General features: G+C 43.7%; 1 protein-coding gene and 1 long non-coding RNA gene across 5 annotated transcripts in view; one reads left to right on the forward strand and one right to left on the reverse strand.

The window, feature by feature from the left end:
* Nucleotides 1-10,744, forward strand: part of LOC119966108 (DNA topoisomerase 2-beta-like) — a 221,267-nt gene extending 210,523 nt beyond the window's left edge. For all 4 annotated transcript variants that reach the window (XM_038797331.1, XM_038797332.1, XM_038797333.1 and 1 more), the window contains 3 exons: nt 1,930-2,160; nt 2,244-2,335; nt 10,246-10,744. In XM_038797331.1, coding sequence (XP_038653259.1) covers nt 1,930-2,160; nt 2,244-2,335; nt 10,246-10,422 — 500 coding nt within the window. In that variant the 3' untranslated portion in view covers nt 10,423-10,744. The remainder of the gene's footprint in view (nt 1-1,929; nt 2,161-2,243; nt 2,336-10,245) is intronic.
* The window catches only part of LOC119966111, a 59,874-nt gene extending 41,374 nt beyond the window's left edge, over nt 1-18,500 (reverse strand). Inside the window, exon 1 of the long non-coding RNA XR_005460679.1 lies at nt 18,374-18,500. This is a non-coding gene — a long non-coding RNA (uncharacterized LOC119966111). The remainder of the gene's footprint in view (nt 1-18,373) is intronic.
* Nucleotides 18,501-26,902: the final 8,402 nt, after the last annotated feature.

Here is a 26,902-nt window from a genome sequence, read left to right on the forward strand (position 1 = left end):
TCGGCCCATCCGGGCCGGAGATTTAAAGGTGAGTTTTAAAAAAATGAAATCCCGCCGGCGCCAGCTGTTTTCACAGGCTGCCGGCGGGATTTGCACAACGCCGGTTTTTTACCGGCGGGAGAATTAGGAGACCTGCGGGAACGGAAATCACGCCGCTTCCCGCCAATTCTCCGACCCTGCGTGGGGTCGGAGAATCCCGCCCCATATCTGCGTCATCCATTTCCTTTTGCGTCATCCATTTCCTTTGTAAACACAGAGACAAAATACTTATTTAAAATCCTTCCCACAGCCTCTGCATCTACACACAAGTTCCCCTCGTCATCTCTGACAGGTCCAACTTTCTCCTTAACTAACCTTTTACCATTAATATATTGGTAAAACATCTTTGGGTTTTCTTTAACTTTACTAGCTAATCTTTTTCCATGCCCTCTCTTTGATTTCCCTATTTCCTTTTTGACTTCATCCCTACGCTTTCTATACTCATCTCGGCTAACTGCAGTGCTTAGTTCTTTATGCCGATCGTATGCTTTCCTTTTCTGTTTGATCTTCTCATGTATTCCTCTAGACAACCTGGGCGTTTAGATTTGGCAGTACCACTCTTTCTTATTTTTGGAGGGGAGAAGTCTACTTTGTACATTTAGGATCTCCTTTTATTGCCTCCCACTGGTTTTCCACACATTTAACCTAGCAATGCTGGCCAGTCCATCTCAGCCAAGTCCCTTCTCATTTCTACAAAATTTGCCTTCCCCCAGTTCAAAATTTTTACTCTTACTTTATCCCTGTCCTTTTGCATGGTAATACTGAATCTAACTGAATTGTGATCTGGTCACCAACTGTCGCTCACCCACTTGCCCTTTATCGTTCCCCAAGACTACGTCGAGAATTGCATCTCATCTCGTTGGGTTTGTCACTAATTGGCTGAGAAAGTTTTCCAGGACACTGCATGGATTTTTCTCCCTCAGTTCTCCTTATATTGTTTAAATCCCAGTTGATATTGGAATAATTAAAGTCTCCTACTATTATTGCCCTCTTGTTCTTACAGGTAGAAATTTGCTTACATATTTAATCTTCTATTCCCTTTCACTATTTTGGGGTCTATAGTATACTCTCAGTAGTATGACTGCCCCCTTTTTTATTTCTAAGTTCAACGCATAAAGCTTTGTTTGTTGACCCATTTAGTACATCATCCCTTCTCACAACTGGAATTGATTCCTTAACCATTAGTGCTACTCCCCCCTCCTTTTTTATCTCCCCCTCTGACCTGCCTAAAAACAGTATCCAAGGATATTGAGCTGCCAATTTTGCCCCTCCCTCAGCCAGGTTTTCGTTATAGCAATGACATCCTGCTACCATGTGTTCTTAATTCATCTACCTGTGCTCTTAATTCATCTACCTTGTTTGTAATACTCTTTGCATTGAAGTATAAACAATTTAACCCACCATTTTCCCTTGCTGAACATTTTTAAAACTTTGCTTCTTCTGGAATTCCAAGTCTATCATTACACCTTCTACATCACTAACTAAAGTTCAACATCCATTTTCTGAATGTAACCTATCTGATACTGCTCCTGGGATCCCATGCCTCTGCCACGCTAGTTTAAATATTCCCCAACAGAGTATCATGTGGCCCCATGCACCCCTACATTTTTTCTAATTTGTTTACATTTCTCTTCCTCCATATTTCCTTTCCAATGTTTGGTAATTGTAACTCCCAGTAGAGTTAGAGCTCCAATTTTATTCCTTAATTGCATCGAGGTAGATTCATAATTTGTACTTTCCTCTTATAAATTCTAGTGCAATAATAGACTCTTTGATTAACATTGTTACCCCACTTCCCATACTTTTTCTTCTGTACCCCACCTTAATATTTGTTTTAATTTTGCATCCGTCTATAAATGTTTACAACTAAATCATTTCTTTTGTATCCAGCTGCAAAAAAAACACCCAGCACTGATGGTACACCCAAGCCGAAGCGACCACCTAAACCAAAGAAATCAGAGCATGTTGATTCTGACTCTGATTTTGGCTGTGGAATGCCAAAAAAGGCAACACCTGCAAAGCGGAAGCAGTTGCCTAAACCTAAGAAAGCAGAATTTATTGACTCTGATTCCGAATCAGACTTGGGCTTTGGAATGTCAAAGAAATCAGGAGCAGCAAAAGGTATGCATGACTTCTGTACTAAAAGAACAGTTACCATGGTATCTTAAAATTTCTCTTTCTGATGATGAAAATTTACGTCACAGGTAAAAGCCGAGGAAAGAAGAGAAAACAATCTGGCTCTGAAGATGATGAATATTCTCCTGTGAAGAAGCCTAATAAATCATCAGCAAGCAAGGTTTGTACTTAATATTGCTATATTACTATATTGCCAGGATGGGGGCAGCATGGTAGCATAGTGCTAGCACAGTTGCTTCACAGCTCCAGAGTCCCAGGTTCGATTCCCGCTTGGGTCACTGTCTGTGCGGGGACTGCATGTTCTCCCCGTGTCTGCGTGGGTTTCCTCTGGGTGCTCCGGTTTCCTCCCATAGTCCAAAGATGTGCGGGTTAGGTGGATTGGCCATGCAAAAATTGCCCTTAGTGTCCAAAAAAGGTTAAGTGGGGGTTACTGGGTTACGGGGATAGGGTAGAGACGTGTGCTTGAGTAGGGTGCTCTTTGTAAGGGTCGGTACAGACTCGATGGGCCAAAAGACCTCCTTCTGCACTGTAAATTCTGTGATTACAAAGATTTTTTGTCATCTCTTTTTTCAAAGCTTATTGATGTTTCAATCCTTTTTTTTAAAAATAATTTTTATTCAAATTTTCACAAAAAAGAAAACAATAACAGAAAATTCTAAGAACAAAAAAAACAGACCCCCCCCCCCCCCCCCCCCCCCGTAAATATAAAAAAGAAACAATAAATTAATGCCCATCATTGGCAAAAAACAGATATTCAACCGAAAACAAAAACGATACCGTCCTTGCTACACCCTTCCAAAATTCCCCCAGCGCTGGGCATGCCCAGAACATGTGGACATGGTTTGCTGGGCTCCCTGTGCACCTAATACACCTGTCCTCGGTCCCCAAAAAACGGCTAATCCTTGTCCCGGTCATATGAGCCCTATGCAGTACCTTAAACTGTATGAGGCTAAGCCTCGCACACAAAGAGGAAGAGTTCACCCTTTCTAGGGCATCCGCCCACATCCCCTCCTCAATCTCCTCACACAGCTCCTTCTCCCATTTATCTTTCAGCTCCTCCACCGAGGCCTCGTCTACCTCCTGCATCGCCTGGTACACTTCCGAGATCCTCCCCTCTCCAACCCATGCCCCCGAGAGCACCCTGTCCTGGACCCCACGCGGCGGCAGCAGGGGGAACCCTGCCGCCTGACAAACGCCCTTACTTGCATGTACCTAAAGGTGTTCCCCGGGGGGAGCACGAGCTTCCCTTCCAGCTCACCCAGGCTCGCAAACTTCCCGTCTATGAACAGGTCCCCCAGCCTCCTGACACCTGCCCTGTGCCAACTCAGGAACCCGCCATCAATTCTCCCCGGAACAAACCGGTGGTTCCCCCGTATCGGGGACCCCATCGAGGCCCCCACCTCCCCCCTGTGCCCCCTCCATTGCCCCCAAATCTTGAGGGTAGATGCCACCACCGGGCTCGTGGTATACCTCGTCGGAGGGAGCGGCAGCAGCGCCGTTGCAAGCGCTTCCAGGCTCGTACCCACACAGGATGCCATCTCCAGCCTCTTCCATGCCGCCCCTCCCCGTCCATTATCCACTTACGCACCATCGCTGTGTTGGCAGTCCAATAATACCCACAGAGGTTGGGCAATGCCAGCCCCCCCCCCCCCCATCCCTGCCCCGCTCCAAGAACACCCGTCTCACCCTTGTTGATGTTTCAATCCTAACGCCTAGAAATAACAAATAATAGTAAATGTTCAAGCTATAATGTGGGTGGACCTTATCAACAAAATGACCCAGAACTTGTCTATAAATACGAACAGTAATTATATTTGTTACACAAATGACTGTCATAGCATTTACAAATGTGAGGTAATAACCATCTCCAATAAGAGATACAATCACCACCGACACTTGACATTCAATTGCATGCCATTGCCAAATACCTAACCATCAACATCCCAGAGGTCAACAATAACTGAACCAGAGCAGCCACATAAATTGCTTTGGATGCTAGAACATGTCAAAAGTCAGATTTAGCAGTGAGTGACTCACCTCCTGACATCCCAAAGCCTTTCTGCCTCCTCCATACTCACCACTTGCTAGGATGGGTGCAGCGTCAACAATATGACAGCTTTATACAATCCGAGACAAATGGTCGGCTTAATCAGCATCCATTTACTGACATCCACTCAACACCATTAATATATGCTGGTTGCAATGTGTACAGCCATCAAGATGCTTTGCAGCAAATTTCAAAGGGTTCTTTGGAAACGCATCCAAAACCTCTCACCACCACCTAATAGGACAAGGACAACAGATGTATGGGAACAATGACACTTGCAGGTTTCCCATTATGTCACGCACTGTCTTGGAGATAGGTCAGCATTCTTTCATTGTTTCTGAGTCAAAGTTTTGCATAATAGCTTTGTGTGGGCACCTTCCTCATATAAACACAGATAGTCCACCAGCATTTCCCAACTGTAGCTAGGCATGGGCAATAATTGCTCGCCTTGCTACCGACACCCACGTCCTTACAAATTATATAAAAGATAAAGAATAACAAAATATGGAAGCCTTCATGTCTCTATTTCAAATGCTGCAAATGTATCTGTGGCCATTTGAGACAGCTTCCTCAGCCGTGTCCGTGATTTTTATCAGTCAGGCTTTTGGATCATTCCTTTTAACATTCATATGAAAATATGAATCGGGAGCAGGAGTGCATCACTTGGCTCTTGGAGCATGCTCCACCATTCAAAACTATCATGGCTGATCTAGTTGGAACTTCAATTCTACATTCCCACCTAGTCCCAATGATTTTTCACTGCCTTGCTTATCAAGAATCTATCTAGTTCTGCCTTAAAAATATTCAAAGACTCTGCTTCCACCGCCTATTGAAGAAGAGTTCCAAAGACTCTCAATCTTCTGAAAGAAAAGATTTCTCCTCATCTCTGTCCTAAATGGGCGACCCCTTATTTCTAAACAATAGCCCTTAGTGCTAGATTCTCTCAAAAGAGGAAACATCATCTCGATAATTGACCCTGTGAAGACCCTTCAGGATCATATGTTTCAAACAAGTCACCTCTAACTCTTCTAAACTCCAGCGATACAAGCTTTGTGTGTCGAACCTTTCCTCATTAGACAGCCTTCTCAATCCAGGTATTAGTCTAGGGTGGCACAGTGGTTAGCACTGCTGCCTCACAGCGCCAGGGACTCGGGTTCAATTTCGACCTTGGGTCTCTGCGTGGAGTTTGTACCTTCCCCCTGTGTCTGCGTGGGTTTCTTCCTGGTACTCTAGTTTCCTCCCACAGTCCAAAGATGTGCAGGTTAGGTGGATTGGCCATGCCAAATTTCCCCTTTGTGTCCAGTGATGTGCACGGTAAGTTATGGGGTTATAGGGCCTGGTGGATAGGTGAGTGGACATGGGTAGAGTGCACATTTGAAGGGTCGGTGCAGACTCGATGAGACAAATGGCCTCCTTCTGCACTGTAGGGATTCTATGATTCTATGAACATTCTCTGAAATGCTTCCAATGCATTTACATCTTTGTTAAATAAGGAGACCAATACTATACACAGTACTCCAGATGTGATCTCACTAATGCCCTGTACAACTGAAGTATAACCTCCATACTTATATATTCAATTCCACTTGCAATAAATTATAACATTCTATTATCTTTCCTAATTACTCGCTGTACATCCATAACCAGCCTTTTATAATTTATGCACGAGAACACCAAGATCCCTCTGCATCTCAGAGCTCAGCAACCTCTCACCATTTAAATAATATGTTTATTTTTTATCATTCCTGACAAAATGGACAATTTCACACTTGTACTTGTTGTTCGAGGTCTTTACTCACTTAATGTATCTATATCTTTATATAGCTTCCTTTTGTCCTTTTCACATTAATCTTTGTTTCATGAGCAAATTTAGCAACCAAACCTTCGGTCCCTTCATCTGAATCATTTACATAATTTAAAAATGTTGAGGCTCCAACAATAATCCCTGTGGCACACCACTTATTACATCTTGCCAAATAGAAAATAACTCGGCAATGCCTATACTCTGTTTCCTGTTAGCTGGCCAATCTTCTATTCATGCCAATATGGTACCCCTTACACCATGAGCTTTTAGTTTTCACAATAACCTTTGAAGGCATCTCATCACATGCCTTCTGAAAATCTAAATGCAGTACATCCACTGGTTCCCCATTATCTACAGCATATGTTACTTCTTCATATAACTCCATAAATTGTTAAACATGATTTCCCTTTCACAAAACCATGTTGACTCTGCCTGATTACCTTGAATTTTTCCAAGTGCCCTGCTGTCATACCTTTAATAATAGTTTCTAACATTTTCCTTATGGCAGATGTTAAGTTAACCTTTCTGTAGTTTCCTGCTTACTGTCTCTCTCCCTTTTTGAATAAATGAGTTACATTTTCTATTTTTACCTTCTGGAAAATTAAAACCAACGCATAATAATAATAATATACTAATCTTTATCAGTGTCACAAGTAGTCTTACATTAACACTGCAATGAAGTTACAATAAAAATCCCCTAGACATTCCGGCACCTGTTCGGGTACACTGAGGGAGAATTCAGAATGACAATTCACCTAACAAGCACGTCTTTCGGGACTTGTGAGAAGAAACCTGAGCACCCGGAGGAAACTCGCGCAGACATGGGAAGAGCGTGCAGACACTGCGTAGACAGTGACCAAGCCTGGAATTGAACCGAGTCCCTGGCGCTGCGAAGCAACAGTGCTAGCCACTCTGCTATCTTGCCACCCATGGGATAAAGTATCAGGACCTAGGGACTTGTCAGCCTACAGTAACAACAATTTTCTCAGTACCATTTTCCTGGTGATTGTAATTTACTAGGTTCCTCCCTCATTTCCATTTCCTGATTTACAGCTATTTCTGTGATGTTATTTTTATCTGCTATAATGTAGACCGATGCAAAATACCGGTCCAATTCATCTGCCATCTTCTTATTTTCCATTATTTATTCTCTAGGCCCACTTTCTATAGGACCAATGCTCAATTTGTTAACTCTTTTCTTAAATACCTATGGAAACTCTAACTATCTATCTTACTATTTATAGCTAGCTTTCTCTCGTACCCTAATTTCTCCCTTCTTTCAACCGTTATTTGTTATTCTTTGTGTTCTGTCCAATCTTCTGACCTGCCGCGCATCTTTATGCAATTATGTGCTTTTTCTTTGTATTTGATGCTGTCTTTTACTTTTTAGTTAGGCACGATGGTGGGTCTGCCCCAGAATATTTATTTCTTGCTGTAATGTATCTATTCTGTGTATTCTGAAATATCCCCTTAAATGTCTGCCACTGCATCTCTATTGACCTTATTCCTTAACCCAGGCTTATCTAAACCTTTTCACTTGGGCCACGGGGACATATTTTCAATTTCTTCTCACTCAAGGGGCCGATGAACAAATTTCAGAAAGATGTAGAGTGAGATTCTCCAGCCCCCGCCGGGTCGGAGAATCCCAGGAGCCGGTGCGAATCCCACCCTGACTCCGGCTGCCTTATTCTCCGGCCCCATTTTTTGGGCGGGATTCCCACTATGTCGGTCGGGGGCTGTTGGCAGCGGTTTGTCCAGGCCCCGATGGGCCGAACGGCCGTCCGTCTTTGGCCAATCCCGCCGGCACGAATCACTCAACTCACGCACCGGCGGGACCTAGCAGGTGAGTATGCGTAGCCGGTCCTTTGGGGGGGGGGGGGGGGGGGGGGGGGCATGGGGGGATCCGACCCCGGGTGAGGCCCCCACGGTGGCCTGGCCTGCGATCGGGTCCCACCGGTCTGCGGGCGGGCTTGTTCCGTGCGGGCACTTTTTTCTTCCGCTCCAGCCCCTGTAGGGTTCCACCATGGCCGGCGCAGAGAAAAGAACCTCCCACGCATGCGCCAAAATACGGCAGCTGGTCTGCGCATTTGCGGAATCATGTCGGCCGTTCCACGCATGCACGAACTCCCTCTGGCACCAGCTGGAGCGGTGCCAACTCCTCCGCCGTCCACCTAGCCCCCGAAAGTGCGGAGAATTCCGCACTTTCGGGGGATGTTGAAGCCGGAGTGGTTGGCGCCGGTTTTCCCGCTGGCGTGGGGACTTAGTCCCCAGAAGGGAGAATTCCGGCCAAGGTTTTGCACAACATTAGACATAAATTTCAAAATAAAGTTGCAGTATGAAGAACAGAAGTAACTGCTGAGCAAAAATAAAGCAATGTCAAAACAATAAATTGATAATTACAATTAGTTAATAATGATCCCATTAATGTTCCCATTATTTCTTCCTTTATACCCCGTGCTACCGTATGGTTACTATTAGGGGGCCCTGTACACCACTCCCACAACTGACTTCTTGCCTTTTATCATTTCTTATTTGTACCCAAACTGTTTCTACATCATGGTTTCCTGAACTGAGGTCATCTCTCTCTCTAATGTGCTAATACCATCATTAATGAACAAACCTTCCCCCTTTTCCTGGCTTCCTGTCCTTCCTAAATGTTGCATACCCTTCAATATTCAGGTCCCGATAGATGTAATCCTACAGCCATGTCTCTAACAGCTATCAGAACATACATATTCATCAGTTTATCACTTTTGTTTAAAATGAAATGTGCATTCAGAATCAGAGCCTTGACATTTGTGCTTTTATTATTTTTGTAACCTCTAACTTTATCTGCTGATTTAGTCTTAGATTTTTACTCCCTGTCCCCCCTGCCTGTTTATCATTTCCCACATTAGTATCTTTCACTCTTACCTTGACTCGACTCTACTCTTAGGTTTTCACATCTTCTGAAATTTGGTCCCTTCCACCCACTATTTAGTTTAAAACCTTCTCTACTTGCCTAGATATATAGGTCGTTGGTACACTGGTCCCAGCACAGTCTTGGTGTGCACTGTCCCAACAGTACAGCCACAATTTTCCCCTATACTCGTGCCAGTGCCCCACAAACCTGAACCCACTTCTCCCACACCAGTCTTTGAGACACATATTCATTTCTCTCATATCTACCCTATGCCTTTTTTGCGTGGCTCAGATAATGATCCAACTATTATTACTTTTTAAGTCCTGCTTTTTAATTCAGCGTCCTGCTCTCCTCATACTCTCTGTAGAATATCGTTCCTAATTTTACCTATGTCGTTGGTACTTGCATGAACCATGATAACTGCATCTTTCCCCTTCCACTCCATTATTCTGTGCTGTATTTGGCTCATATTAACAACACACTTAATACGTTCTTTTCCAGTTAAAGAACTTCAGGTAGGCCCAGAGTACTAATTTGTAAATGAAGGATTGAAGGCAAGGGAAAAATTGACTAAAATAGCCTTGTGGTGAAGTGAATTTTGTTGGTGACTTCTTTTTCTTCAGAGGGGTGCCAGTATTTCTGATTTGTATGTGGAAATTGAATTTCTGTAAAGAATGATACAGTATATATATATATATATATAAAATAATGTGTGCATATATTATATATACATACATACGCAGATAGTGGTCAGAATTCTTCGGCTGTTGGGATCCACTGTTTCCTCCGGCAAAGCACCCTCGCCCAAATGATGAGTGGCAGGATTCTCTAATCCCGCCGCCAGCGAATGGCGCGCCACCAAGAAACACATGGCTGGGGAACTGGAGAATTCAGCCCAATGTCACATGGAAAGGAATGGAGCAGGGAAAGGACCTATATATTTATTACCAGATTAATGTTAAAATTTACATTTTTTTAAATTGTAAGTTTAGTATTTATTTTATCATTGGAGGACTAGTTACAGTAAAAATCTCCTCCCCACATTTTCCTTCCTTCCATAATACAAATACATTTAGACTGCCCAGATTACAATCAGCGTTTTTTTTAATGGCTACTACTTTTTCCATTAACTATGACAAGTATGGTAAAATGGATATCTAGAATGCGTGTCCGAACATTTAATGCCCCCCCCCCCCCCCACCTCAGATTGGGATCATGTATGCAATAACCTCTCTTTCCCTTTAATATCTATACCAAATATGAAAATAGTACTGATTTGATTTTAAAAGTAACCATTTTTTGATATAATAATCCTAGAAATCTAAAAAATCAATATACGATGAAGAAGATGGTGAAAATGATTTTGAGACAGCTGACGATGTTCGAAGCACACATCCTGATGCATCTCAATCCAGGCTGGGCCGAGCTAAGAAAGAGGTGAAATATTTTATAGAATCAGATGAAGATGACTATGACGATGATATCTATGATTAACTGTTTTAAAAAAGTTGAGCAAAATAATGTATCTTGTGTCTTTTTTTGTCTCTTCTATCTGATTCTTTTGTACATTTTGGCTCGTTTTTTGTGAAATTGTACCTGTTTTTATTGTGTGTAGGTGTTCTTAACATTTTATCATGCATACATGCAATTTTATTCACTTTTTTACTTCTTATAAAATTCATGTCTGTTTTGAGTAGTCTTGTAGAAATGTAATAGAATGCTAAAAGCACACATTTTAACTGTTAAAGTGAAAAAGAATTGCAAATCTGAATGCGCTTTTTTTTAAATGATCTTGAAATAAACTTTTAGAAATGGACTTTTGTTCTGTGATCTTTTTAATACGCAATAACTAATTGGGAATAAATAACAACATATATTTATACCATCACCATAATAAAAGATGCCCAAGTGCCTCACAGAAACATTGTAAAACAAAATTAGGCACAGTCACATAAGACATTCTTTGGCCACATGGGAAGAAAGGGCACAAACTTAAGAAGATGTAGGAAGAGAATACTAGAGCTTAGGGCCTTACAGCTGAAGGCAGAGCCACCAATGATGGAACAGTTAAAATTGGGGATGCTCAGAATTAGAGGAGGACAGGTATCTGGGAGCACTATGGGGCCTAAGACCCCTGATGAAGGAGCTACGCTCCAAAAGCTAGTGATTCAAAACAAACCTGTTGGACTTTAACCTGGTGTTGTAAGACTTCTTACTGTGCCCACTCCAGTCCAATGCTGGCATCTCCACATCAAAGATTGGAAGGGGCCAAGCCACGGAGGGAAGTGAAAACAAGGAAGCACATTTTAAAATCAAAATGTTGCTTGCTGGGGATGTAGGTCAGCAAGCTCTAAGGTGATAAGTGAACAAAACTTGATACAAGCAACAGGGTTTTGGATGACCGTGCATTTATGGAGGATTCAATGACTGGGAAAAACTTAAGCAAAAATTTCTAATCCCAGGGCAAAATAGCAAATGAACCCAGTGGCTTCCAAGAAACTTTTTCAGAAACTCTCAGATTTTAACATTTTAAAATTGACGAATGTACAATAAATAAAGAACACAGATTCAGCTTGAATTAATTGCACAGGGCTAAATAGCTGACTTTTAAAGCAGACCAACGCAGGCCAACAGCACAGTTCAATTCCCGTACCAGCCTCCCCGAACAGGCGCCGGAATGTGGCGACTAGGGGCTTTTCACAGTAACTTCATTTGAAGCCTACTTGTGACAATAAGCGATTTACATTTCATTTTTTTCATTTCAAGTGTTTTTAATTGATGTGGTCATGTTCCTCTATTACAGAAAATGGAACATATGAAGAATAATTTGAATACCTATGCTCGTTTATCTATACATCAAATCAAAACAAACCTATATTGTACAGCTTTACATTTAATCTAGTACACGTTTTTTATTTTGGAGATTTGCACAGAAAAAGAAGTTAAACACCTATGCGTTCTCTTACATCAGTCTAGAAATTGTATACTATATACACTGGTTTTACATGTTTCACTTTACTTTTCCAAATAATTTGAAAATAAAGATGGTGTGGTGGCCTGGCTCCTTTAAGAGGTGACTTTTCAAGCGACACATGACCCCCTCGGGGACTATCGCGTGGAAGGAGCGAACTCCGACCGATGGGGGAAAAATCCGGAGCCCTGGGAGCAGGCATAGGCAATGTGGGTCAAGGAGTAAAGGCCTGTTTTATAGACCTTTGCACTTGTATGATAGAGTATTGTTTTATTCATATTTTTATTCATATAGGTGCTAGTTGAATGCATGCAGCTAAGAGGTAAAAATATTAAAAGTCTCTTGATTGTAGGAATCTAGTCATTGTCTCATACAATGAATTAACCATTGTATTCCGGTGTATTCAGGACTAAGAATGCATTGTTCTCTGTCTAATCAAACTAATCAGTTCTAGCAAGTTCTCTGACAAGCTGTGTAACATGGAAAGTGAGAAACATCCAGTAATTTTCCTAAGACTGTGCACGCAGACGCTCAGCTAGTTTTGATAGGCACCAGTCAATCTTAAGTAATGTCCAATGTTTGACTAACAAATCATCTTCTAAGTAACAGACATTCATTTGAACAAACCAGGAGGTGGGAGTTGAGAATTAGAAGCCAATGAAAGTAAATGAGGTGTTAAACCAGAGATCATAATCGCCTTAAAAAGTAGAACTTCGTGGTTGAGGACTTTGTCCCTGAATTCCTGAATCATCTATCTGTTTGTGTTTAAAGTAATTTATTTTTGTGCTTAATGCTTTTTGCCTTGTGCTTGACTTTTTTATGGATTGTTTGAATATTCGTTTCATTTCTAAGTTTTTATTCAGTTCTCATTCAAGTGTATTCAAGTGAGTAATTAACAATAATAAAGTCGTATTTTTGACACCTCCCACCAACCGGACGACAGATTCTTATTGGAAGATAAATTAAGTGTCCCTACACTGTATATAGTTGACCGTTATTGTTGTTCCCAATAAATCTCTTCCTTATATAAGACTCCTCAATGATACTTTGTGCAAGTACATTGGCGATGAGAGCAAACCGACAATGATTGTAAGTCTCGAAATTCATGGGAGAAGAGGTTGCATCGAAAATCTCCCAAGAAATCGAAAAGACGAGCTTGCCAGAAAAAGCAGTAAGTGAGAAACAATGCCTATGATTGGAAAATTCCATACGTTCGATCAGGGGGCCGAAGACTGGAGCCAATATATCGAGAGGCTCTGGTACTTTTTTTACTCAAATGGAATCACGGGAAGATAAGCAAAAGATCATTTTGTCAACCGTTTGTGGCCCGCAGATCTACAACCTCATTAGGAATTTAACATTCCCAGAGGCCCCAGACACACAATCTTTTGACTAGCTGGTGACACTTGTGAAAGAGCACTTCAACCCGAGACCTTCCATTACAATGCGGCGGTATAAATTTAAGTTGACCATTTGGGACCGGAGGAGACAATTACGACTTTTATTGCCAGATTTCACTAAATGGTTGAACGCTGCAAAATTGGCTCGGCCTTAAGCGACATGCTGCGTGACCGTCTGGCATGTGACATCAACAATATTAATGTACAATGAAAATTATTAGCAGAAATAAAAATATCCCTGGATAAAGCGATAGGGATAGCTCAAGCCACTGAATACGCCGAGAAGGGTGTTTCTGAGCTCCAGTATATTCAAGAAGGCAAGGTAAATCAGCTTTGGAGTGGAATGGCTGTTGAGCAAGCACCCCAAGCAACAGGCACAGAGGAGGCTAAACAGAGATCCCAGAAGCTGGATCGTGGGCAGAGGCAAGGAAGAAAAATGGGATGCCAGCCCAGGAATATGGATAAGTGTTACTGATGCAGGGGAGACCACTCCCAAGAAATATGCCAATACAGAGATTTTGTTTGCTTCAAGAGCAACAGAAAGGACCACATTCAAGTATATTGCCATGCCGGACAGACTCCAATGCATAAAGAAGAGAAAAATTCCGAAGAGGAATCCAAGATTAACAGGTAAGATATGGTTAAAATACGCAAGACTGCTCCCATTTAAATAGCACTTGCGGTCAACGGGCGACCACTGAGCATGGCACAGGTGTTGACCATGGTGGTGGGCGAATAAGCCCACTTTGAAGAGGTGTTCAATTCCTGAGTCGAAACAGCACAACTTCTGTTGGCAGTGAATACAGTGGAAGCCTTAATGATTTTAGGTACTACCACGACACCAATGTAATATGAACAGTTGGCTCAATTACCCATGATCATTGTGGAAGTTCAAATGCCAAGCCTTATGAGGCGAGATTGGCTGTGTCCGACAAGGCAAAACTGGCTAGAAATTTTCAGGATATCAGATGGCATTCCTCAGGAAGTCTTACGCAAGTACAAAGATGTGTTTCAAAACTAACGTTGCCAAATACAAGGGGTAAAGACCAAAATTTACATGAACCACAACCCCAAATCTACACCAAAATTCTTCAGAGCTAGTAGACCATTCCCATATGCTCTACACCAGAAAGCCAAGGTCAGGTTGACACGCTTGGATCATAAAACCGGCACAATTCTCTGAATAGGCGGTCCTTATCCTGCCTGTCTTAAAACCTGAACGCTCTATCAGAATCTGTAGTGATTACAAACTCGCCATAAACCAAGTGGCCCAAGTCAACAAGTATCTGATCCCTCGGATAGAAGACCTGTATGCAAAGTTGACAGGGAGCCTCAAAAAGCTTGACTTAAATCATGCTTATTTACAACTTGAACTGGTTGAGGGCTCCAGGCGATTTACATCAATCAACACTCGTAAGGGACTTTTCTAATATACCTGGTTGCCTTTTGGTATATCATCGTCTGCTTGCGGAATATTTCAACAGATGAAAATTTGGTGCAAGGAATCCCAAAAGCTGTGGTGTTCATAGACGATGTCTTGGTGAAGGGGACTTCACACGAGGAACAAATGGCCAACTTGTTCTTAAAAGGTTCAGAGACGCTGGTGAAAGCCATCAAAGAGGTCCCCGAGTGAAGAACGTTGCAGAATTGAACTTGTTTCTGGGCATGGTAAATTACTAAAGCCGGTTCATCCCTAATTTGGCAACTAAGTTAACGTCGCTGCACCTCCTTATAAAGACCCACCAAAAGAAGCTTTCCATCAAGTCAAAGAGGCCCCACAGTTGTCCAGCTTGTTGGTCGATTTCAACCCAGGCAACAGATCATTTTGATCTTCGACGCTGTACCTTATTGGATAGGGACGGTCCTGTCCCCCCACAAGATGGAGAACAGCACTGACAGGCCCATTATCTATGTCCTGAACACTTACCGATACAGAGCAAAAGTATGCACAAATTGTAAAAGAAGGCCTAGTTGTGATATACGGTGTTAAAAATTCCATCAGTACATGCACGGCTGCTAGTTCACCATTGTAACCGACCACAAGTCACTAAAAGGACTACTCTGCAAGGATAAACCAATTCCACCTATTGCTTCAGCTAGGGTGCAAAGCTGAGCCTTGCTATTTATTGGCAGCTTGAAGCTACGATTTTCAACATCGATTGCGGACGCTGATCTCCAATGCTGATCAGTCGGCTCCCACTCCCCCAAAGTCTGGCACTACCACCTGTGCCACAAGAGATTGGCATGCCGTTAAATTTTCTGGATACCCTACTGGTCTCCTCGACCCACATCAGGAACTGGACTAAACATAACATGGTCCTCTTGAAGGTCAAAGGAATGGATCTAAGTGGATGGCACCACAGATCAGCTCAGGTCCTACCAACTGAGGAATGATGAGCTCCATTGTATTGTTCTGAGGTTCCCGGGTGATGGTACCACCCTCAGCAAAAGAGACACTGCTGCAGGAGTTGCACAGTGCACACCATGCCAGACTAAGATGAAAGCATTGGCCAGGAGCTATACATGGTGGCCAGGTATATTGACAAAGGTATTGAGAATCTGCTCAGTCGGTGTGACATCTGTCAGTCACAGCAAATCTTGATGCCTGCGGTTCTTCTGCATCCATGGGAGTAGCCTGACCAACCGTGGACAAAGTTATACATTGATTTTGCTGGTATCATCTGAAGAAGAATGCTCTTGATACTGGTAGACACCCATTCTCAAGTATCTGGATGTGCAGAAAATGGTGTTGACAGCCACAGCAGCAACATCAAAACCCGCAAGATGCATTTTCGCCATTCATGGCCTTCCAGTGGTATTGGTTTCTGATAATGGCACAGCTTTTATGAGGGAAGAGTTTAATGTTTCATGCAGACTAATGGCATCCATCACACAGCCTTGAATGGCCTGGCAGAAAGAGTGATGCTAACTTTGAAATCTGCAATGACAAAACAACCATAGACCGTTGCGCCTCAGATTGGCTACGTTCCTCCTTTCATACAATACCACCCCTCACTTTACTACTGGGCTCACACAGCAGAGCTATTAATCAGTTGTCGCCTTCGGTACTCAAATACCTGCTGTTCCCCAATTTGGCGGAGAATGTTGAGACGAGGCAAGCCTCCCAAAAGACGTAATACGACTCGGTGAAAGGCAAACAGATTGTTTAAAACTGGCAACCTAGTTTTTGTAAGGAACTTTGCATCTGGTCCATCGTGGATACCTGGAAAAACTGTGGCAAAATCTGGCCCTGTCTCATACCTGGTGGGCTTACAAGGGAGACGAGTGCAGAAGTATGTAGACCATATAAGGACCTGAGCTGAGGAGCACCAATGTCCCTTCAGTGGAGCCTGAAGCAAGGGAATCTGGAGGTTCAGAAGAGGTAGTCCCTCCCACTACTCCTGAGGGGACAGGGGAGGGGGACCAGTCCCCATGCACCAGTCAAGACCTCAAAGCAACCTCCTGCTGTTGACGAAGACACTATCTCACTGCTGGAGGAACCAGCCAGGGAACTGAGGCTACCCACCAGGCCCCTCATAGACTGGCTTTGTGAAGTGTTGTACTGTACTACCCCAATTGGTGTTTCTGCCTCAGTGTACATAGCTAACTGTTAATAACCTGTGATGTATATATGTATTGAGAGGGATGTGGTAGATGGCCCCTTAAACTGAAAACCTTTCACGGGGCATGTGTCCTACTTAGGGCCTATTGTGTGGGAGCACGAAGACTCCAACCAATAGGGAAATAGTGCAGAGCCCTGGGAGCAGGGGCCTGGGCAGTGTGGACCTGGAAATCGAGGAGTAAAGAAAGACCTGTATGCCTATATAGAGTTAAATCTCATCGTTGCTCCCAAGAAATCCCTTTGTTATATAATACTCCTCAGTGATACCCCGCGCTATTACAGATGGCATATTAAATGAGGTTGGGGGCTCGGATAGAAAAAGTAGCAGAAATAATTCTAAAACAAATAAAGGGGAAGAGAGTAAAGTAATAGTCAGAAATTGTGCTGTAGGAAGTTTGGATTAAACGGAAAACTAAAATATGTAATTAAATCAGGAGAGAGAAATAAGAAATGTGAGAAAACCATGAGGGCAGAAGGTCAGGTTGGAGTGTTTGAATCATTCTTTATGCAAACACAGACAGTAAGGAACAAATAGATTGAATTTCAGGTGCAGAATTTCAATTTGGCAGATACAAAATGGAAGCCATTAATGGCTGCAAGGCGGTAAGAACGTGTAATTGAATATGGTAAGTTAAAAAAATATTCAGGAAGAGGGTACAAGGAAAGCCTTTGTGATTAAGGGTGAAATCTCTTCAATGAGAAGAGAGTGTAATAATGAGTAGTAAGCAGGCAGTAGAAGCTTTATAGACAGAATTGAGAAAGAGGAGGAATTAAGATTGTATAGGCCCTTGGTAGAAGCTGTGGAGTTGCATAATGTAAAAATATAGATATGTTAAAGGATTATCTGACAAGATTAGTGGGATGTATTCAAAATTAATTTAACATAAGAAAAGAAGCAGTTTATACTCGAAGGGCAATGTTGTGCTAGCCAACAAAAAACAGCCATGGATAACTGATGAAGTAGTGTGCAAAAATGCAAATGAGGCACAGATCCTAATGAGTGGGAATGATACAAATACCAGCAAACGGTGACAATACAGATAATTGTTACAAATGTGAGTATGACATTTTCCCTCCCCAAGCATATAAAAAAATTAACAAACGTTTGCAATCAACAGGAAAAAGAGGTTGGTCAGGAGCAATAACAGTAAAATACTGCAGATGCAAGGGATTTGAAATACAAACGGATGTTGGAAATTCTCAGCAGGCCTGGCAGCATCTGTGGCAAGAGAACAGCTGACATTTGAGTCTTCTGAACAAATGTCCGGAACAATGTGGATCCCTTGAAAATTAATAACTGATATTCTATGTGAAAATAACAAAATGGTGAACATGTTGAATAATTACTTTGGATCAGTACTCAAGAGACAGGAAGTGGATAGTGTGTTAATCAGTGACTTACCAAAATAACAGTAATGAGGAAAATAATAACCCCTTGGGGCGGAATCTTACCCTTTTCTTTCCAAAGTGTTGTGTCCGGTGAGAAAATCGTAGAGAATCCCACCAAAGGTGGGAAAAGTCACTGAATGTTCAGCCTGTGTTTGTGGCGGATATCTCCGATTCGCTCGCCCAGGGAAAACTTAGGGCACGATTTAACGGCCTCGTCGCACCCGACTTGGTGTCGCGACAAGACTGTTGAATCTCGCAAGAGGACTCACGAGATTCGCGACACTCAAGAAGTCTCGCGAGATTCAACCAAACTTCGCGAGATGTCATGATCTGAATCATTAGGCTCATTTAAATATGCGTTCGGGTGATTCTCCCGGCGCCCGAGACTAACGGCCTCCTCAGCTGCTGTTTCGTGCTGGCAGTTCAGTCATTGATGGTGATGATGGTTTGATGAAAGAAAAAGTATTGATAAGCGGGTAGTCAATTGATATATGTACCTGTTCCCTTGTATAAATTTAACCTATGGAGTAAGCAAAGTGACTTAGTAAATGAATTTGTTACTGTGGAAATTATCCCTCGATTCTCTACTGAAGGGCGTACTGGATAACGATCTGAAATGTTGAGACTTTCATTGCTCAGTGTTTTAAGAGAGCCAGTTGAGGTGAGAGAAACTGAAATTCTGCCTAGACTTTTTCTGGATTGTGTGACAACTGGCATTCTGGCTCATAAGGTTAGGCAGGATGAAGGGGAATCGAGAGGCAAGATAATTTAGGTGTTCAATTAAATAGGACTTTCAAGGAATATAATGAGGTTAAAGACCCTGAAAATAACAAGGCTGATTAAAACCTAGCAGTCACATTGATTTGTGGGGATTGTCTCACATGGTGTATTTAAAAAAAAAAATATTTTTTTAGAGTACCCAATTCATTTTTCCAATTAAGGGGCAATTTAGCGTGACCAATCCACCTACCTTGCACATCTTTGGGTTGTGTGGGTGAAACCCACACAAACACGGGGAGAATGTGAAAACTCCACACGGAGAGTGACCCAGAGCCGCTATTGAACCTGGGACTTTGGTGCCGTGAGGCAGCAATGCTAACCACTGCACCACCGTGTTGCCCTTAGGTGGTGTATTCTGAGGAAGAATCAGAAAGGGTGGCTGAAGTTATTATCTAAAAAATTACATGTTGCGAAGAAGTGTGACAGAACAGGTAGACAAGGGTAAAGCAGTTGATGTGGTGTATATGGATTTCAGTAAAGCGTTTGATAAGGTTCCCCACGGTCGGCTATTGCAGAAAATACGGAGGCTGGGGATTGAGGGTGATTTAGAGATGTGGATCAGAAATTGGCTAGTTGAAAGAAGACAGAGGGTGGTGGTTGATGGCAAATGTTCAGAATGGAGTTCAGTTACGAGTGGCGTACCACAAGGATCTGTTCTGGGGCCGTTGCTGTTTGTCATTTTTATAAATGACCTAGAGGAGGGCACAGAAGGTTGAGTGAGTAAATTTGCAGACGACACTAAAGTCGGTGGAGTTGTAGACAGTGTGGAAGGATGTTGCAGGTTACAGAGGGACATAGATAAGCTGCAGAGCTGGGCTGAGAGGTGGCAAATGGAGTTTAATGTGGAGAAGTGTGAGGTGATTCACTTTGGAAAGAATAACAGGAATGCGGAATATTTGGCTAATGGTAAAATTCTTGATAGTGTGGATGAGCAGAGGGATCTCGGTGTCCATGTACATAGATCCCTGAAAGTTGCCACCCAGGTTGATAGGGTTGTGAAGAAGGCCTATGGTGTGTTGGCCTTTATTGGTAGAGGGATTGAGTTCCGGAGCCATGAGGTCATGTTGCAGCTGTACAAAACTCTGGTACGGCCGCATTTGGAGTATTGCGTACAGTTCTGGTCGCCTCATTATAGGAAGGACGTGGAAGCTTTGGAACGGGTGCAGAGGAGATTTACCAGGATGTTGCCTGGTATGGAGGGAAAATCTTATGAGGAAAGGCTGATGGACTTGAGGTTGTTTTCGTTAGAGAGAAGAAGGTTAAGAGGTGACTTAATAGAGGCATACAAAATGATCAGAGGGTTAGATAGGGTTAGATAGACAGTGAGAGCCTTCTCCCGCGGATGGAGGTGGCTAGAACGAGGGGACATAGCCATAAATTGAGGGGTAATAGATATAGGACAGAGGTCAGAGGTAGGTTTTTTACGCAAAGAGTGGTGAGGTCGTGGAATGCCCTACCTGCAACAGTAGTGAACTCGCCAACACTGAGGGCATTTAAAAGTTTATTGGATAAGCATATGGATGATAATGGCATAGTATAGGTTAGATGGCCTTTAGTTTTTGACTTCCCATGTCGGTGCAACATCGTGGGCCGAAGGGCCTGTACTGCGCTGTATCGTTCTATGTTCTAAGTAGAGACCTCCGCAGAGACCAGCGGACTGTAATCCATAAAATTGTGTCCCTCTGGTTACTAAAAGAGAAGAATTGCCCATGAAATTGCAATGACAGGTCATTTAGAATAAGAAAGATGTGGCTGAAGTAGCAAAGCACTTTTATTGGCCTGGATTGCAAGAAATATGGTTGAATTCTGCAAAAAAAAAGTTGCCCTGTTGCCGATTAAACCAGTTTAATTGATCCCTAATTCCGGCTTTCGATTAACTATTTAGTATAATTCCAGTGGATTATGTGGAGCTCTCCCAAAAACCAAAATGAGGTATCCTTTGACCATCCTGGATTTGTCTACATGATTCCCAGAGACAATAGCAGTCAGAATTACAATGCAAGGGTTAATTTGGTTCATTACTATGTTTGGGTTATCCAGGGAGTTCTGTTTGCTCAGGGATCAAATTTTATGCCATGAATATTTCAGGAGACAATGGGCTCGAATCAACCAAATGGGAACAAAGTCCCATCATGAGCACGTTTAGCAGTGTGCTTACCAACGCTCGCAGTGCCGAGAAACACAAAAGGGGCCTTACTGAGAACGTGCGGCCAAGGCCGCATATAGCCCCGTTTTGTACACTGGTGAACTCTGCTCACCAGAACTTCCCAGTGTAGCGAGAAATCTGGATGCCATTTTTAAATGGCGTCTCGATGTCTAAGGCCTCGAAAGCGGCCCGATGCGCCTCCCGGTGCAGATATATTTAAATGAGCCTAATGGCTCACTTAAATTTGCTAATCTGGATCTCGCCCAGTGAGGTAATACAGAAGGAAAATGGGGATATGAATACACTTGAGGGTTCAAACAATGGGTCAGAGAATGGAAGTTCAGTCATGAAATTAGCCACGGTGGAAAAGTTAGAAAATGAAGAAAGAATATTACACGATCTTCCAGTGAAGTCTCAAGTCGATGTTGCAAAGTGGCGAAGAGCATGTATAAATACACCAAGGTGAACTTCATTCGTTAGGCATACTTGTGTGCAGTTTTGGTCTCCTTCATTAAGGTGGTGATGAGCAGAATGTGTTTCTTTCAGAGGGTCGTTGGTCTGTGCAGTTCACTTCCCCAGAGAAGTCTGATGGATAGATTTTTAATTGACAACAGTGCCAAAGGGTATAGGAGGGATACAGGAAACTAAAGGCCATAAGAAGATCAGCCAAGATCTTATCAAATGGCAGAGCACACTCAAGGGGCCAAATGGCCTCCTCCTGCTCTTAATTTGTATGTTCATAGCTTCCTATGTTTGAATGATGTTGATGTGGGAAATGCTACACCCATCAACAGAACCTTTACTGACACAATTCTTGAAAATTGCCTCAGGTCAGAAATTAATTTTATGCTGGACAATGAGATAATTGAACCAATCAAAAATAGCTGGAGTTCTCCACTCGTACTGGTACCAAAACCTGATGGATCGCTAAGATTCTGTGTTGAATATGAGAAAGTCAATGCCAAAATAAAAGCTGATTCTTACCCAATCCCCCAACAAGGGCTGCCTTGATGAGAGTTGAAAATTATGGGATGGTTTACTGGCCGCATCCCACCGGAATCGGGGCAGGAACGCAGCCTGTAGATCCCCTTGGATTCCCAACGGTCATTACACCTCGCGAGATCTAACCAGATGAATCTAATCAGATCTCACGAGATGTCAAGATTCGGGTCCCACCCACAATGGCCGGGACCCAGTGTGGCTCTGCCACATGAGTTTAAAAATCCACTTAGCCCCACTGACACCAAATGGAACGCCCACCGGGCATCTATCGGCCTTGCTGAGGAGACCTCAACTGAGCGCCGATTAGTGAAGGTCCCCATAAATGGAGACCAGGCACACTTGTAGGGGGTCTCCCAGGCGATTGAAGATCCCTGGGTGGTCGGCCTCTAGCCAGGCTGGCACTTCTGATGCCACCTGGGCATCTTGGCACTGCCAACCAGGCACCCTGGAAGTGCCACCTGGGCACCCTTGCAGTTTCATCCAGGTGCCAGCCTGGCACTGCCAGAGTGCCCCGGCAGCATTGTCAGGCTGGCAGGGGCACTGCCAGGGTGCCAGACTGACAGTGAAAAGTGCCAAGCTGGCATTTTGAATATGCCGGGAATCGGGCCCAGTGTCCCCTGCCGGTGTGCGGTGGGTGGGGCCCCGGGAACCCCCCAACAGTTGGGGTGGTAGGGTGGGTTGTATTGGGGGTTGCAAAATCAAGGTGTCATTTAAAATTGACATCCCAATCTCGTCCTGCACTGAGGAGTATAGTTGGTTATTCAAGATAGTAGTTAGTATTTGCTTAGTTTGACTTTTGGGTAGTAAAAAGTCTTTTGTTTTGATCAGTGAAATCTTGTGGCTTCATTCTTTCAGTAAATAACTGGCATTTCGTATTTCTTCTTTCATTAGAAAATGATTACTGGTCTCGACCAAGATCATGAGAAATGTGCCAATAGATGCATGCAAAGTGGAAGGGTAAATGTGTGGCTGCAAAACTGGTCTGGGAGGCACGGGCTTCACTTCATGGGTTACTGGCACCAGTAAGGAGCTCTGTGGAAGGTAGCAGCGGCAATTAAGAATTATATTGAGCTTAAACAGAATGGGGAGGTATCAGCAGCTACGTTTTGGGAGGCCTTGAGCGGTGGGCCGGGTGGAAATTATTTTGTTCAAGACCCATGACGATAGGATGGGGGGGGGGGGGGGGGTAGGAGCATCAGTGACTGTTGGCTAAGGTTGTTGAGGTGGATAGGAGGTACTTTGCGGCCCCACGGAGGAGTTGTTGGCAGAAAGAAAGATGTTGCACGGTAGTTTGATCGATTGACAACGGGAAGAGCAGTGGGTCAGCTGCGGAGAGGGCAGGTGGGTGCATTATGAGTATGGGGAGAAGGTGAGTTGGCCCACCAGCTGCGGCAACCGGCAGCGGCAAAGGAAATTCTTCAGTTGAAGGTGGAAGGGGAGGTCATGATGTGATATCCGGAGAGGATTGTTCAGGTGTTCAAGGTCTTTTATGGGGGCTGTATCGGGCCGGGGTGGGGGTATTAATGTGTGTCGGTTTTTAGATGGGCTGGACTTCCCAGAGTTAGAGGAGGGAAAGAGGCAGGCACTGGAGGAGCTGTTAGGGCTAAAGGGGGTGATGGAGTTTTTTTGGTATGTTGGAGTCAGGTAAGGAGCCCTGGGCTGGATGGATTCCGGTGGAAGCAGCTAGTGACGGGGTTGCCTGCCCCCCCCCCCCCCCCCCCCCCCCCCACCTATTGGGCATGTTTAATGAAGCAGTGGAGAAGAGGGAGCTGCCGGCTATGCTGCCGCAGGCATCGACCACTGATCCTGAAAAAGGGGGAAGGATCCAGTGGAATGCGGGTCCCATAGGCCCATCTCTCTGCTGAATATGGACGTGAAAGTCCTGGCAAAGATATTGTCGAGAAGGTTGGAGGGGTATGTGCCAGAGGTGGTCTTGGAGGATCAAACGGGGTTTGTGAAGGGGAGTAATATCAGGAGGTTGTTATATGTAATTATGATCCAGTTATGGAGGTGAGTGCTGGAGGTGATTGTGTCAATCGACACAGAGAAGGCCTTTGATCGGGTAGAATGGAGGTATCTGTTTGAAATCCCGGGGGGGATTTGGGTTTGGCCCGAGGTTTGTGGCGTGGGTTTGATTGCTGTATGCGTTCCCCATGGCAAGTATGCGAACGAATGAGACAAACACAGGGTATTTTGGGCTGCATAGGGGTATGAGGCAGGGGTGTCCATGTCCTCGCAATTGTTCGTGTTGGTGATTGAGCCCTTAGTGATGGCACTTCAGACCTCGGCTGAGTGGCAGGGGATTGAGGGAAGAGGCAGGAAGCACAAGGTGTCTTTGTATGCCGATAACCTGTTGCTGTTCGTACCGGACCCGTTGGAAAGCATGCCCAGAGTCATGGGCTTACTGGAGAGGTTTGGGGTGTTTAAGGGCAATAAATTGAATATAGGGAAGAGTGAGGTGTTCCCAGCCATCTTGGGTGGGCCAGATTCAGAGTGGGTATTGGAGTGTGCCACCATTCTCAACCCCCCTTTTGACTTAGGGGAAACGTATCCACCCTCGGCTCCAATACACAATTAAAATCAGCCCCCCAACCCCTCCATGATCGGCTGGTGAGAGTCCAAATACCGGATCACTCCTAATAGCCTCTTCATGAATCCGGCATCATTATTAGGCACATACACATTCACCAACATCACCGGAGTCACCTGGGTTGGGATTCTCCAATAATGGAGCTATGTATCCACAGAGAATCGTGTCCCCCAGTGAATGCAGTGGGGTGAGGGGGCGAACCTGGGCACTGCCATTTAAAGTGGCAAGGGAGCACTCGAGTACTTGGGGATTCAGGTAACACATGAGTGGGTCACAATGCATAGGTGGAATTTGACGGTGGTTGGTGGTGGAGGTTAAGGGGGATCTTTAAAGGTCGGATGCGCTGCATCTGACATTGGTGGGAAAGTGTATCATGTGAGAGTACTTATAAGAAATGGGTGTTTATAAATGGGTGTGTATATAAATATCTGTAGTGAGAGTACCTTTAAGAAATGGGTGTTTATTACTGCAGTGATGTCAGAGTGGGTAAAGCTGGTCTGTCTGTCAGCTTTTTACTTTCGCTTTAGGCTTTTTGCTGCAGGGTGGGTTTGATTTCATTTTAGTTTTGGAGAAGCTGCAATCACAGCAGGATGTGTGTGAAACTCTAAGCTTATGAGTGTCCATTTGCTGATTTCAACGTGGTAACTTCTCAGTAGTGAAGTTAAGCCTGATGTCTTTCTGTTAAAAGGTGTTTTTAAGTCATTGGATGTTAGAAGGAAAGCTTAAAGGATTACTTAGTGTTGTAGTCTTTGGGGGTTGTATTTGAATTAATGATTGCTAAGATGTTCACTGTATGTTTTAAAAACGTTAACTTGAGTTCATAAAATAAACATTGTTTTGCTTTAAAAAATACTTCTCAATTTCTGCTGTACCACACCTGTAGAGTGGGCCGTGTGCTCCCCATACCACAATCTATTAAAAGTTGTGGGTCAGGTGAACTCCATGATACACTTTGGAATTCTCTAAACCCTGGCCCATAACAAATTGGGGCTCGTGGGGGATAAAAGTCTATCATAGAACAGTACAGCACAGAACAGGCCCTTCGGCCCTCGATGTTGTGCCGAACAATGATCACCCCACTTAAACCCACGTAACCCGTATACCCATAACCCAACAATCCCCCCATTAACCTTACACTACGGGCAATTTAGCATGGCCAATCCACCTAACCCGCACATCTTTGGACTGTGGGAGGAAACCGGAGCACCCGGAGGAAACCCATGCACACACGGGGAGGACGTGCAGACTCCACACAGACAGTGACCCAGCCGGGAATCGAACCTGGGACCCTGGAGCTGTGAAGCATTGATGCTAACCACCATGCTACCGTGGGGCCTGGATTGGCTTAGTGAACTTAAAGGCAGTGAGGGCTGAGCATATTGTGGTTGCTTTTCAGGTGTGGTATCCAGTTTAAGTAGGGAATGTGTTGTGGACAATGGCTCTTTCAGAGGCTCTGAAGTTTTTTGTGGTGGAGACGGTCATACGCAGTACCTTATGGACAGAGACTAAAAGCAGACTGTTAGATTTGGCCAAAACATTGCAGTTAACATTACCTGACAAAATGCGAAAAGATTATGGCAGTGGTTCAGCATTTAAAGTTGCCTGAGATACAGTTTGACTCATTGGAAATGGCAAAAATTCAATTACAAATTAAACAAATGGAACATGAGAAAGAATTAAAGCAGCTTGAATACGAAAGAGAGGAAAAAGAAAGAGAGAGCGAAAAGAGAAAGAGGAAAATAGAGAGAGAGGAAAAAGAAAAGGAGAGAGAAAGGGAGATACAGATTAGGGAAAAAGATAAAGAGAGAGAGTTTGAACTTCAGAAAATGGCCATGAAACATGACAGTCAGTTAAAATTGACAGACGTAAAGGGAAACGTACAGTTGGATGAAAGTGATGAGGATAGTGAGAAAGAGCGTCAAAGTCGAAGGCTTGGTGGGGATCTATTTAAATATGTCCAAGCATTGCCAAGGTTTGATGAGAAGGAGGTAGAAGCCTTTTTCATTTCATTTGAGAAGGTAGCTAAACAAATTAAACATGTGGGTATTACTGATTCAAACAAAGCTGATAGGTA

Source organism: Scyliorhinus canicula, chromosome 5 (assembly GCF_902713615.1).
Source record: "Scyliorhinus canicula chromosome 5, sScyCan1.1, whole genome shotgun sequence".
Lineage (NCBI taxonomy): Eukaryota > Metazoa > Chordata > Chondrichthyes > Carcharhiniformes > Scyliorhinidae > Scyliorhinus > Scyliorhinus canicula.